General features: G+C 41.8%; 3 protein-coding genes across 3 annotated transcripts; all 3 read left to right on the top strand.

Annotated features, from left to right (window-relative positions):
* Nucleotides 1-69: 69 nt before the first annotated feature.
* Nucleotides 70-4,419, top strand: zmpste24 (zinc metallopeptidase, STE24 homolog). Its single transcript, XM_080011852.1, has 9 exons — nt 70-430; nt 750-896; nt 1,009-1,212; nt 1,431-1,583; nt 1,790-1,931; nt 2,131-2,306; nt 2,490-2,594; nt 2,743-2,886; nt 3,717-4,419. Exons 1-9 carry the CDS (start codon nt 323-325, stop codon nt 3,939-3,941), a joined length of 1,404 nt encoding a protein of 467 aa, XP_079867978.1. The 5' UTR covers nt 70-322; the 3' UTR covers nt 3,942-4,419.
* Nucleotides 4,420-5,698: 1,279 nt separating this feature from the next.
* atp5if1b (ATP synthase inhibitory factor subunit 1b) lies at nt 5,699-8,449 on the top strand. Its single transcript, XM_080012639.1, has 3 exons — nt 5,699-5,859; nt 7,009-7,121; nt 7,923-8,449. Exons 1-3 carry the CDS (start codon nt 5,788-5,790, stop codon nt 8,062-8,064), a joined length of 327 nt encoding a protein of 108 aa, XP_079868765.1. The 5' UTR covers nt 5,699-5,787; the 3' UTR covers nt 8,065-8,449.
* Nucleotides 8,450-10,006: 1,557 nt separating this feature from the next.
* rpl13a (ribosomal protein L13a) lies at nt 10,007-14,483 on the top strand. The gene is made up of 7 exons (XM_080012440.1): nt 10,007-10,070; nt 10,686-10,758; nt 12,536-12,601; nt 12,811-12,912; nt 13,381-13,466; nt 13,674-13,733; nt 14,075-14,483. The coding sequence occupies exons 1-7, from the start codon at nt 10,050-10,052 to the stop codon at nt 14,282-14,284; spliced, it is 618 nt and encodes a 205-aa protein (XP_079868566.1). The 5' UTR covers nt 10,007-10,049; the 3' UTR covers nt 14,285-14,483.
* The last annotated feature ends 1,153 nt before the right edge of the window (nt 14,484-15,636 follow it).

Genomic DNA, 15,636 nt, shown 5'->3' with positions numbered 1-15,636 from the left:
CGGAACCAAAGTTGATTGTCCTCGGTTTCATTAACGGCACAGTTCCGTGTGACGCTGCTCTTGGACAAGCCTCTCGCCCATGGCTTGCATGATGAATGGAGTGATCTGATCAAATCCTTGACTTTGGAATGGGATCTGGGAGCAAAACTTACACAGTCTCTGTGTTGAGCTAGTCCCCGTCTCTTCAAACGGTGTTCACTGTGCGTGTTTCATACTCCCGAGTGGAAAGATAAAGCTAACGCGAACCAACAGGCTAATAGCGTTAGCTTGCCGAGCTAGCCGACCCAGCTCGAGTAAGAAATAAACTCAAAAGGGAACCAAGATGATTTCCACTATAATCGACCTGCCGGTCGACAAGCAGATATTTTTCGCCGTGTTAGGATTTTCATGGACGGTGTACCTGTGGGAAGCGTACCTGGCTTACAGACAGGTAAACAATGCGGATGTGACAACGCTCATCTTTTGCTTTATTGTATATTTTATTGTTCTAACCATTTTGTTTTCCATCCCTGGACACGCCGTACACGTACCCATTTTATATGCATATAGAGGCTTAGGATAAGGTAATATTGTATATATATATATTTTTTTTTTTTCTAGTTAATCTTGGTTTATTGCCACATTTTCCTATTTGGAAAATGGTGCCAAATGTGTCATATCCATGCTGTTACAGGTACTCAGGTAAATATCGCTTAGTTTTTCGCTTATCCTTTTTTTGTTTTGTTTCTATTTCTCCCCTCGATGTGCAGAGGAGGATATACAGGTCAACCACACATGTACCTCAGGAGCTGGGGAAGATCATGGACACTGAAACGTTCGAGAAGTCACGCCTTTACCAGCTGGACAAAAGCAACTTCAGCTTTTGGTCGGGGCTCTATTCTGAGACCGAAGGAACGGTATGGCAACCAAGCTATCTCAAACGCCATTCATTGGAGAATTTAGTCCTCTGTCGTTATGTTGAATATTATTATTTTATGATTGTGAAGTACCGCTTTTTCTCTTTTACAGCTCGTTCTGCTGTTGGGGGGAATCCCCTTCCTGTGGAGTGTTGCCGGCTCTGTGACCGCTCACTTTGGATTTGGTCATGGGTATGAGATAGCTCAGTCCCTTGTCTTCTTGACCCTGGCCACTCTGTACAGTGCCTTAACTGGCCTTCCCTGGAGTATTTACAGTACGTTTGTTATTGAGGAGAAGCATGGCTTCAATCAGCAGGTATGTCACCCTAAGATTTTATAACCGGTTGTTAGAGAACTTGGCAAGACTAGGATAAATATGAATAAAACTTTCATGTGCAAATGTTAAAGCCAGCATATTCCAGTTTGAAACGCTCTTATCGTGGTGACCAAATACGCGGCAAACGGCTTTCGTATACATCCGGTTACACAAATACAATCACTGTAACACATTTTCCTCTCTGGGTTTTCACTCAGACTTTAGGGTTCTTCCTGAAGGATGCGGCGAAGAAGTTTGTTGTGACCCAGTGCATCCTGCTTCCTGTGACATCGCTGCTGCTCTACATCATTAAGATCGGCGGTGACTACTTTTTCATCTATGCCTGGCTCTTCACTCTGGGTGTTTCTCTGGTTAGTACACTTTTCACCTTGCCATCTGTGACATCTTGGTCTGGTCGGTCAAAAGGAAGCATGTAGAGAACGGTGTCCCTCCTTTTCATCAAACGTAGTTTAACACGGAAGCGGTTACCAAGTTGTGAAGCTGGGATTCAACAAATTGATTAGAAGCTGCTAAATCACAACATCATTTGATGTTTTGTGTCTTCCTTTATTCTCAGGTGCTCGTAACAATCTACGCAGACTACATTGCCCCCCTTTTTGACAAATTCACTCCATTGCCCGAGGGAGAGCTGAAGACGGAGATTGAGACGATGGCGAAGTCTATCAGCTTTCCCCTCACCAAGGTTTATGTAGTAGAAGGTGAATCAAAAAGAGCTAAGGATTTTCATCTCCACGTTTTTTTTCCGCTTTATTTCCACCAACACCGTGTCATTCCTATAGATATGTTGAGTGTGTCAGCCAGTATTCTATACAGTATGTACATCACCATGTTGTTTGCAGTAAATCATTCCAGACTGTTACAGGTTGTTCCCGTTTCCCCCCCCCCCCCCACACTAAGGTTCCAAGCGTTCCTCACACAGCAATGCCTACTTCTATGGGTTCTTCAAGAACAAGCGCATTGTGCTGTTTGACACCCTGTTGGAGGATTATTCTCCTCTGAATAAGAGCGGAGAGGGACAGTCTGACCCCGCAGAGACTGACAACCCACCAAGCGAACCTAATGTCAAACCCAAGGTAATGATGCTACACTGTTTTTATTTTTTTTTTTTTCAATGTGAATAATTGGCGTTTAGCTGGTGAAATAATAATAATAAATGCGGTGCCATACACCATATTTAATTAATAAAACTACCAAAAAAAAAAAATCATTGTTCTCCTCCTAACATGACACTGATCTCTCCTAATGTTCCGACACAGAACAAGAAGCAAGGCTGCAACAACCCTGAAATACTTGCAGTTCTGGGTCATGAGTTAGGTCACTGGAAGCTCGGCCACACTGTCAAGAACATAGTCATCAGTCAGGTGGATCACTTGAATTGCAATAAATAGTTGTGGCAACCTGTTGAATATTTTTATTAACTGGAGGGAAAAATAAAAATATACAAATTCAGTCTAGACGCAAAACAAATCCAGTAATCCAATCCTGCCTTTTTCTTGGTCTTCCCTGCAGATGAATTCCTTCCTGTGCTTCTTCCTGTTTGCTGTTCTGATTGGACGGAAGGAGCTGTTCCTAGCTTTTGGCTTCCATGACAGCCAGCCCACGTTAATCGGCTTGATGATTATATTCCAGTTCATCTTCTCCCCTTACAATGAGGTAGCTATGGCGATCGGGCATTTCACCGCAGCATGAAATAAAGTTTGAAGTCTCACACTATGAAATTAATCATTGAGTGGATTGCATTTAAGGTCTGGTTTCATACATTTCTGGCAAAAAATAAATAAAAAATCAGCAGTTGATTATTTAAATACTAACCAAACCTCCCTGGTTTCACTGATCTCCACCGAGGTGCAGTTTTGGAAAACGCAGAAAATGACAGGTGAACACCGGGTGTGTGAGAGAGACAGGGTGGATGGTGTTGAAACAAAGCTATTTCGCCTGATATTTTTTCACAGTCCTGGGAGGGGGTTTCCTCCTTCTCTGACCCCTTCCTTCCCCTTAGTAGTTTTTTCCTTTATTTATTTCTATGTGGGTTTGTGAAGCCCTTTGAAAGTGTATTGTGATTAAGGACTCCTGAAACTACCATGAATTAGTGGAGGGGTCTCCTCACGTTGGCTTGTTGTAGGTTCCTGTTAAGTCGCCTCTGCCACTTGGAACATGATCACGCCTCCAGTGGTGGGTGGCCAGGCTCATGTATTCCTTATTAAACATGCCTCTGTACATTACTTTGCACTAATGTCAGCCAATCCGATACAGAAATACTTTTAGAAATACTACTACTACTAATAGAATTTAAGCACCTTGAAAATAATGTCAAAACAATAGGACAACAATAAAAAAAAAACTTTCTTAAATGGATCTTGTCAAAAGATCAATCTTAGCACAATTTTCTGCAGCTGCCTAAACCGTTGTTGTTTTTTTTTGTTTTTTTTGACCACCGCACTCTTCACTTCAGGCTTTGAAATTTCCACACGTTCCCTTCGCAGCTCTTGTCCTTCTGCCTCACGGTCCTGAGTCGGCGCTTTGAGTTCCAAGCGGATGCCTTTGCGAGGGGCATGGGCAAAGCCTCGGAGCTCTACTCGGCGCTCATCAAGCTCAACAAGGACAACCTGGGCTTCCCCGTGGCCGACTGGTTGTTCTCCATGTGGCACTACTCCCACCCGCCCCTCCTGGAGCGCCTGCGAGCGCTAGGCAACGTCAAGCAGGACTGATGGGCCCGGAGGGGGGAGCGGCGCCCGAGTCCTCCCCCGCGGGGCCCTCACAGACCGCTCCTGGCCCCGTGACCCTCCCTCGTTCTTCATTCTGCGTCTTTTGTGCCCATTTCAGTTGTTATTTTGTCTATACTTTGTTTTGACGTTTAACCATTTTGTTTTCACGGAGTTCCCTTTGCTAAGAAATGTGTTTCAAGCTTAACCAAAGCAGAGCAGCACACGGAAGCTTCAAAATTTTTTACGAGCCTGTAAATGACTGGGCTTTCCCTCTTAAAGCAGGTACAAAAAATTTTTCAAACGCCCCCGTGCGGAATGAGCAATACATGTGTTGACTGGGATCCTGTCACCTGAGCACATAACACATCAAGGGTTCAACCTGGCAGTTTTATTTTTTGCAAGGGATTTACATTCCTTTCACATTTTTTTATTTGATTGAATCATTTTAATTTACTCTGAAAATAAAACACAAAGGAATATTTTTGTGGTTGCTTACGAAGTTTTATTTGCGGAATAATGTATTTGTCGAAGCTGCGAGGAGGCTGGCGTCCGTCTTCTGTTGCACAGATTTCCAAGTTAACTTTTTGAATGTGGTTTAATTTGGATAGAAAAATCCTCAGCCCTTTTTTATTCATCTATATTGACAATATGATATGTCGCTTGGTATGATCAAAGTAATTAAGGTAGCTTTGTCGAGCTTGCCATATGTGTTATGGTATGAAAACCAGAGTGCCTCTAATTACTCATGACTTTAGTGTTTGAAAGAAAGCCCTGAGGAATTGACAACGCATGATGATGAAATACGTTTTTATTTTATTTTTTTCCTTTTGTCGTCTTTCTAAAGGGAAGCATTCTACCCCCTTTGTGGTTCACATGCCCTCCTGCGTGAACAAGGCCTGTACATACATGGAACAATGACATCACTGCATATTCAATGTGCCGGAGAAAATTGTAAACTAGAGTTAGGTTTTTAAGTTGATGACGTTGCTTCGTTCCTTGCCTGTATTTGTAACTCCGAAGTTAATTGGTGGATGTTGTCTCTGCTTTGGTTTTCAACAGAGGAGATGAGCGTCCAAAACTTTTGGGGGAAAAAAAATTAAATTCTTGAAAGCAAATCTACTCAAGCTGTCTTTTTCTTTATTTACTTGTTTTATTTGTTTTATTATTTACTCATTGACATACAGAAGTAATAAACATTTAGTTGAATGAGCCATGTCTTGTAATACAACTTTATCTTTACCTATGACATTTATGTCTAGATGATCTGGGATAGCACCGTTGAGTCATCTGATCCCGGGGCCCAGTTTAGGAGCTGTTTTTCTCCCGTTTTCCCGTGGCTCCCTGTGCTATGTCTTCACTTCATTTGCACGATTCGATCGATATCGATCGTCCAGTGGGGACCGTTGTGTCTCATCGCCGATGCACGCACGCACACACACACACACACACACACACACACACACACACACGCACACACGCGATAAAAGGCCAGAACGCACTTGTTGACGTCACGGTCGACTTTACGGCATGTCAAAGGGCTCCGCTGGCTCGCGCGGAGCGACGCAAAACGTATAGACTGTACCATTCACGCTTAAAGGTGTATTTTACCCGCGCGGAATATCCTCCCTCCTTCAAGCTAATGCGTTGTGTACATACTCGAGGAATGTTCGTGCGATGCAAACCCGCCGCGGGGCACACGTGGCGATTCGGTTCCCGTCTCTCGCGGATGACATTATTGCACGCGAGCGCTCCGACCGCCCCCGCGCTGTCCCTTTGGCACGGCCCCGTGGTGCGTTTAAGGGCCCGGGCAGGCGTCTGCGCGGTCGTCGCTGCTCTCGGGGTGTGAACGATGGCGCGGCTGCTGAGGCCTGGCGTGGGGGCTTTCATCCGCTCCCAGCTGCGAATGTCGTCCGATCACCAGGTAAAGGCTTTTCCCAGCCCACGGCGTTTGAGACGCGGTCTTGTTCATGTCGTTTCCATGTCAATGTCACGTTCAATAAACGTATATATATATATATATATGTATGTATGTATATACGTCATTTTACGTCGAAATGCTGCCCTCATGTGTCTTTTCAAGTGTAGGAAAAATGAGATCTGCTGAGACATACGCGAGTTAACGTTTCCCTACTTTGTTTCCTCAGCATCTACTCAATTTCATCTCTATGTATATTTATATTTATGTGTAGCTAGAAGTGAAGGGGGGGGGGGGGGGGACTTTTTTTTTTTTTTGTCACCATACACGACGTGTCAGGCTTCACATTTAGTGCAGATACGTTCTTTCGGACAATGCATTGGTTGAAGGTGATTGTGCCCAACGCGCAGGAACTCTGACCTTCACATGACGTCGCACTTGTTGTTGAGCGCTACACACTGTCACGTGGCTCAGTGTAGACTACAGCCCTGACAAAAACATGACGAATTTATTAGGACCTATAAATATATATATAATTTTTTTTTCAAAACTCCAAAAAAGTGTAGTATAACACTGTCAAGAATTTCATCGTACAAGGGTTGAAAGCAGTTATTTGTAAAATTATTCTCAAAGTGTGTGTGTGTGTGTGTGTGTGTGTGTGTGTGTGTGTGTGTGTGTGTTCCATATTTGGTATCCCATTTTTATTTAGCTGGCAGTTTAAGAAATAGCCGCTCATGGTATTTGCTCCTCTTATGTTCCGTTTCCATTGTTGGCGGCGGGGTCCGCCTTTCCCGACGAGAACACGAAGCTCGACACGTGTAAGGAGTGGAAGGCGGCGGCCGCGGTGGATTTGGTCAAGTGCGGCTGGCTGTGGTCAGGAACTTGTCGATATGGATGAACGTTCTCAAAAAAAAAAAAAGATCCCACCACCACCTCAAGTAACCAACGGGCAAAACAAACCCAAAGGTCAAACGTTGTCAAACTGACAGTGAGCGTCTCTGAGCAGTGGCGACGGTGAAACCCGGACGTGGGAAGATAAACGTTGGCCTTTTTGAATGAAATTGTGAGACCGCTGGCATAATCCACCCGACGCAGACGATCTTGCGGATCGCCACTTTAATGCTTCTTTGTTTTCCTACTTTCCTCCTTTTTAAGATGGGTGAGCTGGGCAAGGGTGCCGGTAAAGGTGGCGGAGCTGGCGGTTCGATCAGAGAGGCGGGAGGAGCCATGGGGAAGAAACAGGCTGCAGAGGAGGAGATGTACTTCAAGTATGAATTCTTTTTTATTATTATTTTGGAACTAATCAATATAGAGGTATTCGTCAACAAATGTGGTGTTATTTGAATTTGTGGATATCACCCGAAGCCTGTGCCCCCACCCCTGAATCCCAGATTTGATGATGATGATATATAAGGTAATGGATTATGTATGTGTGCATTTCAGTTGATTTGATCTAAAACTGTATTTTATTACTTACAAAGCCCACAAGTCTTAACCCCCCCTGTACTTTCTCTTCACCTGTGACATTCTAATGATCTTCAGAGATCATAAAGGATTTGAGGTTCAAGATTTTTATTTGTCACATACATATACATACTTTCATACATATATGCAGTGAAATGAAATGTAATTTCGTTTGTGGCGTAATTTTTTTTATAATGGGCTGGATTTGACTGAACACAAATTCAGCCACATTGTCACACTATGTGACATCACAGAGTCAAAATTTGTAATTGCTTCAAAAACAAAAACTGCTGTCGGCCAGATATTTGCATTACGGGTGAGGGGAAAAACCTCTTGGGCAAAATGTTGGCACAAAATTTGTAATATTGTAATATTTCAGAAACTGTTGGCTATCACCTTCAACAAATTTAAAATACACCTGTCAGGATCGAGACAATAATAATATTAATATGTGCAATAATAGTGTGGCGCTGCGAGCACACTTACTTACATTTTTTTTCAAACTTCTACCCTCCTGCTCTTATCCCCTCTCTTTGTCTGCTTTACTGATCATGTTCCTTTCTCACTTATGCCCCTCTCCTCGTTCTTTTACACGTCCTGCTCAGGCGTAAGGAGAAGGAGCAGCTGGATGCTTTAAAGCAGCACCATCAAGAGGAAATTGATCACCACAAGAAGGAGGTCGAACGCCTGCAGCGTGAGATTGACCGTCATAAGGGAAAGATCAGGAAGCTCAAGTATGATGACTGAAGGAAACCTCCCGTGGTGATACTGTTGTTGCCAAAGACCTTAAGTCACATAAGATTGCTGCATGCGCTAGTTCATCAATAATAGGTGACTGTGTATTTAATTATATTGTATTCTTGAAATATATTAAATTGATTGCTTGTCACAAAGCCTTTTTCCATTGCTTCTATATGAAGTTAACCCATTGATGGCCTCAATTTCAACAGATGTATATACAGTGCTTGCAGACAAGTGGGTTCGTTCTGTTTTAATTGACAAGAAATGTCTTTGTGTAGAAGTATTTAAATTCCCATATTTAGGCCTGTTTTCTCAGGATGGAATACTGAAGAATATATATTTAATGTGATGCAATAATAATGATAATGCAATAAAAAAAAATGTAATAATTGATGCTTTCTTCATATAACCAGTGCTCACATGGTTTCTTCATGTAACCTACGCTCACATAACAAGGAGGGTCATGGTACACCCCAAGTTATGTCTGCGCCTTGCTTTTCTCCAGCTCGTGAAGGCCACACCACACTGCCTTCTCCAGTTTGTGTGCAGCGATGAGAAATATGGTGTTCGCACACACCAATGCTCTTAATTGTTAAAGTAAAGCCACGTGCATGAACCTCCAGACCATTCTTTTCTACTCCCAGATATCACTTGACATGGTTCTGATAGGAAGAAACAGTCGTTGTAAATGCTATAGATATAGACGTAAGACGTGTAACAGCCCATTATTTTTAATGAACACACATCATATATGAAGGACAAATCCCACCTTTATGCTCATGCTATATTTATTTCTGCTAATACCACAAACTCTTTTGTACTTCCGTGCATCTCGTTTCGGTCACTTGGACCGAGTACGCGTCTGTTATTAAATTTACTTAAAGCTTGAAGAAGTACTTTGGATTATTTCCCCACATCATCCATCTCAAGAAGCAAACCTGTAGGCTCCGGAGGACGCCTAGTCCGAATAAGTTCTTCCACAATACCCTTTCTATAATTAGGAAAGTATTTGGGGTAATAAGATAAACATTTATTAATCCCTGGGGGGGGGATTTCGGGTTAGTGTCAAAGTGCAAGTCAAGAAAATATATATTTTTGGAATGCTGACTACGGAAAAAAATTTGATTTTATACCGGATAGCGACCAACGTTATGAAGCATTACTATCTATGCTGGAGTGTGGGTCAGAGTTAACTTTCCCCTCACAAAAAAAACCCATAACCTTCACATAATAAATGGGTTTGCACCTATGTCCTATGATCAAGCTTGCCTTATTTTCTCGTGAGGGTGATTTATTTTATTTTATTTTGTTCGCCAGTTGGCAGCGTATCCTCAGTCTCAGTTTGACGGATATAGTTTATATAAATTTTTTTCCCCCCAAGCAAACGTTTTGACGAGTATATACGGTTAAAAACAGCTGAAGTTCATAATTTCGCGTTCATTTCATAAGTTTGATTTAAGTGAGTTACCGTGTACCTAGATCTACAATGACACTGGCTTCAGTTCAGTTGTTTACCATTCGATGACATATCAAAAAATGTCTGCTATTAAAGCGGTATATTACTTTTATTATTATTATTATTATTATTATCATCATGATTATTATTATATATTTGAATTTTATTGATTTATTGATTTATTTATTTATTTATTTGTTTATTTATTTATGTATTTATTTATTTATTTTTATTTTATTTTATTATTGTTTATTGTTATAATGATTTGATCATTATTTTAGTGCTTTATGATGATGATGATGATGATTATTATTATTATTGTTATTAATATTATTATGATTAGTATTATGATTAGTATTATTATTATTATGATTATTATTATTATTGGTATTATTTTCCCGTACACAGCGTTTCTCCAATGGGCGTCGACGGACGAGAACGTTTCCGTAGACGTCGTCCGTAGAAACGTCGTCACTTCCGCTGAGCCTCTGCCTTTTACAGCGGGCGAACCCGTGCTTCTTTCTTTTCGCACATCATGGCGGACCGGTTTAATAAGGTCGGTAACTGCGGGAGCCTTAGTATCATATTATTTGCTGGATTTGGGACTTTTTATCTCAACTGTCCTCTACCAAACCCCGAACCGATCATTTGGCGAAGGGTTGTTGTGTACATTTGTTGTTCGACGTGTTTATTAAACGCATATTTACGCCTAGAACGCCATGTGTGCGCACGGACATGAGCTCGCCGTGGCAGCTTCCCTAGCGGGGTAACGTTAGCTTGGTAATAGCAGTGCTGCTAGCTAGACCCTTACCCCTCCGTCCTAGTTGCCTTATTAAATATTATGTTACGCGTTCTCGTTGGGTTGTTTCGAATCGCGCACCCTATATTTGCAGCTTCAGTTGGTTAGTCAACGCCAGCTAGTGACATTGAAAACGTCTCCGCCAGACCTGCGCGCCCTGGACTTGTCGCGTCGTCCATGTGCTTTCGGGAACGGGCCGACTGGCTGTAGATTCCGCTGTCAGTGATGAGGATCGATGTTTGAGACTTCCCATGAAAATACTCAACATGCACTACCATCTGAGACACGCGGCCCCCCTCCCCCCACCGTACTCGTTCCTGTTTCTCCACCTGGCGAACTTAATTGAGTTTGTCGTCTCTGTCCACCCCTCAGGTTCTGCTGATTGATGGCAGGGGCCATCTACTGGGGCGCCTCGCTGCCATCGTGGGCAAGCAGCTTCTCCTGGGTTTGTAATTCTTGAGTCTGTTGGTGTGTTGTAATGTCAGCCACGTACCGTCTAAGACACTCGTTTCAAATAGCCTTCTACCCCATATCACTTTGGTGTGTGTGGCACAGGCTTAAATGTCATACTTGTATTTAAGAACAACCCAAATGCGAAGAGGGATATGAAGCGCCAATTGTACTGGCCGATCTAATGAGAATTATTGCGATATAGTTTTACTCAATTTCGAAAGAAAATGGCCTCGAAAATTTTGTTTGCCTTATTCAGATTTCTTAATTTATGGATGTGTTGGTCAGGCAAGTCGCAATGAAAAGCCAACTTGGTTGATCTAAAGCTAACCTTTCACCTCTATCAAGCTATGTTTGTCGATACAGTAAGAAGCTCCCTCCATCATGGGTGGGCTGCACTGGTAAACACACTGATGCTCCAAAAAAAGAAACTTCATCAGAGTCAGTGCATTGTTGACAAATCAGGGCCACATAGATTGTTGTCGTGGTTTTTTTTAATTAAATTCCAAACCAGACAGTAAATATCTTGTATGTTAAATGTTTGTGCCCATGAAGATGGGCAACACCACAAACTTTATTGATTAACATTTAGTTCAACTTGCCATATTTTGATTTAAGTTGAATGTTTATGAAAGCAGCCGCATTTCTTACTGTTAACTTGCATTACAAGAGCTGTGCAGTGTTCATTATATAAATACAATGCTACGCATTTTTTTGCACAATTTTTCATTGATATTTTGTTTTAAAAAGAATTCTAAATGCTGCTAACTTAAAAGGCGCATATTTATTTTGGAGTATTTCATTTTTTAAATAAATGTGCTAAAAATGCATCAAGGCATTCAATTGTCTTAAAGCATTTGGCCGAAATTGAGTTTTTCTGTAATATATACGCACAGTGATATTTTGTCCAATGGTATGGAATATGTTAGTGATAACACCTTTGGCCATACAGCCCTGCACCAGCGCTATATCAAACAAGAATACTGACTTAATTTGCGGCTGTATCGGTGTTTGGAGGCATGCGGGATTCCTTTTAATTGAGGGCGGAACAAGACACTCAGACTAAAGACCATCTCTTCAAACTACACCTGGACCCCGCATGCACTAACCTGTTTATCTCAGGCGGATCTATCTCCAAACTCTTTACTAATAAAAAAAACCTTACTACAGTGGTACCTCGGCTTACGATTAATCCGAAATAAGAGTAGTGATAGTCGCGAAAATTTGTATCGACTTGCAACCGACTGCTCCAAGATACGACCGTGGAAATTTGCAGTCGGCGGCCAGTCAGCAGTCAGTCAGCGGGCGACCTACATTGTGTTTGCACGTAGTTCGTGGCTTATCGATATTTTTTTCATATTTGCTGTGTATTGTTTATTTTCACCTATCATGATTTCATAATTTATATGGGAAAATTGCTTCGACATACGACTGTTTTGACATACTACCTTTCCTCTAGAACGAATTACAGTCTTAAGTCGAGGTACCACTGTACTAATGTACAACGCAAGACACTTGGACAAAAGCATCTGTCAAATGCCAAAATGTCACCATCCTGTCTTAAGACAGTTCAGAAGTAACAGGTCACTTTTACTCTTTAACGAACAAGACTTTATGCGTTGTAATCCTATTCATAACAGTGGTGTCTGTCCATGTGTAACCTTATTACCTCAATGTTGTTAAGGGTTCTCTCTTACTGTTGTGCAAATGACTTGTGTAATTCTACTTTGAAGTTCAAAAACTGAGCTTACTTTAAACATATTTTCCTTTAGGCCACAAAGTTGTCGTCGTAAGATGTGAGGGCATCAACATCTCTGGCAACTTTTACCGCAACAAGCGTAAGTGAATCCTGTGACACTGAATTACATTTCTGCTTCGGTTCTATCTGCTTGATGTCAGTGATGAGATGATTTCCAAAAATACTTTTGAGTTTAACTACCATGAGATTACTTGGCATGCACTACCATCTGAGACATGAGCATTGGAATTGATGGTATTCCTCATTATTTTTCACTTGCTATAAATTTGCATTTGTGCCTCTTGACAGTGAAGTATCTGGCTTTCCTTCGCAAGAGGATGAACACCAATCCCTCTCGTGGACCATACCACTTCAGAGCTCCCAGCAGGATCTTCTGGAGGACCGTCAGGGGTGAGGGTTCACACAGCATCTACAAATGTGTTTACACTAAATGTGGTTAAATACTACTAAGGCGCTTGGAATCTGCAAGAGATTTTCTATAAAAAACTGTAGGAATCCGTTGTTTTGCTGATATTAATATCTTAGCTGTTATCAGGTTGTCTAGTTGGTGATGTATCAATCACTGCAACCTCAGAAAAACCCACCATTGTTTCTTTGGGCCTAGCACATTAACCTAACTTGACTATGATGAGCTCTTTATCCCAAATCTGATCATTTATTGATGAGAAAATACTTACGGATCTGATTGCTGAGTTAAGGCTGGGTAATAATGTGTTCGGCCCTGGAAAAGCTGTTGAGACCGAAAATGCCAAATTCTCCTCTCTGTCGTCAACTAAATTGTGTTGAGGGGATGACTGAATCTATTCAATATGAGTTTATGATTCTGAAAAATTAATTGCGACGTTCTCTCCGAACAAGGTATGCTCCCTCACAAAACCAAGCGCGGACAGGCTGCCTTGGACAGGCTGAAGGTATTTGACGGTATTCCCCCGCCCTACGACAAGGTAAGAGCTCCTTCCATCATGAAGACCAGGCCAAAGTACAGCCCTGTAACTGTCTGTGATGCCCAAAAACATACCTTACCTACCTTGTTTGAGTATTGACTCTGAAAACAAACCTTAACTGAGACATGTTTTTCCCTTTGTGTGAAGTGCTGTTTTTTTGTTGTTTTTTTGCGTGACATATTTTTCTCTCCAACTTGTTACTAACAGAGGAAGCGTATGGTTGTTCCAGCCGCCCTTAAGATTGTGCGGCTGAAGCCCACTCGCAAGGTGAGCCCACGTCGAAGGAAGGGAATGTGCCTGGGGATGGTTTCTTTGCAGATCTTAACATTAGTTGAAATGTTCCAACACCCTCAACATAGCTTTGTTTCACCTGCCACAACATTTATTCTGGCTCCACTATGATGTGCTCTTATTCCCGAAACTGATCATCTATTGATGAGTAAACCTCATCGGATCTGATTGCTGAGTGGAGTCTGGAACTTGTTTGGCAGGCTGAATTTAGCTGGATGTATTTAGCGGCGTTTCCTTTTTAAATAGAATGGTGGGTATGCATTTTCTGTCAACTTCTTGGTCTTGATTAATGGTGTCGATTTTCCTTTGCCCACCAGTTCGCTCTCCTTGGTCGTCTGGCCCATGAGGTCGGGTGGAAGTACCAGGCTATCACAGCCACCCTGGAGGAGAAGAGAAAGGAGAAGTCAAAACTCCGCTACAAGAAGCAAAAGACCCAGATGAAGTTCACCAAGCTGGCAGAAAAGAACGTGGAGAGCAAGATTGCAAAATACACAGATGTTCTCAAACAATATGGGATTCTTGTCTGAGCGATGAATCTGACCAATAAAGTTCATAAATGTTCATAATAAGTGTTACTCTGCTTTCATTCCTAATCTATATAATTGCACTTGATGGATTTTAACTAGTAATGACATGTGTCTGACAAATGAATATTGTATATGGGGACCACAATCCACATTGTATGACTTTTAGGGTCATTGTAAATATAAAATCTCTGCCATTTAAGTTGTTGTACCTTGTTTCAATTTTCAAAACTGCTTTCGTTTAGTGCCGGTGAAGTGTAACCAGTGCTGTAAGCCCGGATGTGTTGACATGATGGCAACCTTGAGCCAGAGGGTGTGGACATTATGACCAGAAAGCAAACTGAAAGATTGTGCCTTCAAACATTGGAGGAGCTATAATTGCATATGTAAGTGGCAATAATCCCATGCAAATAAGTGAAAATACTAAATCAAGCTTTCATTGTAGAGAATAAGTTGCTTGAGTACTACTTAGTTCATTTGGTATCTGTGGTGTTGCTGTTAGGAGAATCTTCCTAGCCGCATTTGAATAATTCACTGTGCAGATGGACTATAGACTATAAATAATACCCAATTTCCAAAGGCACTTCAGTTTGTAACAGTTTCCGTTAGAGGTAGTTTAATCACTTTTACATGACTGGTTTCATCCTGAAGCACTACATCCAAGTCACTGAACCTTTTACCTTATTTTATAACAAAGCTGGTCTGTGTCGAGGTAAAACCCTTATTCCCTGTCTGAAATGTTTAATAAAGCCTACCACATTTTATTGGTAGACTTTATTGGTGTCTTTCAATTACTGAATAATTTGTTTTTATTATAATATTAAAAAAAAAAAAAAAGACAGCTCTGTTGTTTTAGTAAATATTTATATTAATTTCCAAACCATATTATATGGTTGGAAATCAATCGAATTTATGACTCATGGCAAATCGAGAGGAATGGACTCTGGCTGTAATTACAACCTTTCACCAGGAGAGAGAGGCATCACACTGACCTGTGAGCCAGACAGGACAACTTATTTCAATAGGTTTGTAGTTACTGAACAAATACATTTAATATAGATTTCGAGACCAATGAAATACAACACTGTACCCAAACTCACGGTGGCGCAGTGCCTTGCGCTGCTGCCTCACAGCAAGAAGGTCCTGGGTTCGATTCCCGCCTGGGGCTCTGTTGGCACCGTGCTCCGGCGGGTTATCTCCCAAATAGGAGCCTTTCTGTGTGGAGTTTGCATGTTCTCCCCCTGCTCACATGCGGTTTCCTCCACCTCACGTCAGTATGGACCCCCCTCAAAAACATGCACCCATCATCGTCTGACCAGCGATGGACATTTATCACCTGGTCCCCGGGCGCGTCC

The sequence above is a fragment of the Zeus faber genome (assembly GCF_960531495.2).
Source record: "Zeus faber genome assembly, chromosome: 13".
NCBI classification, from domain to species: domain Eukaryota; kingdom Metazoa; phylum Chordata; class Actinopteri; order Zeiformes; family Zeidae; genus Zeus; species Zeus faber.
The sequence above is the reverse complement of the archived record's forward strand: the minus strand, read 5'-3'. Positions and strand labels throughout refer to the sequence as shown.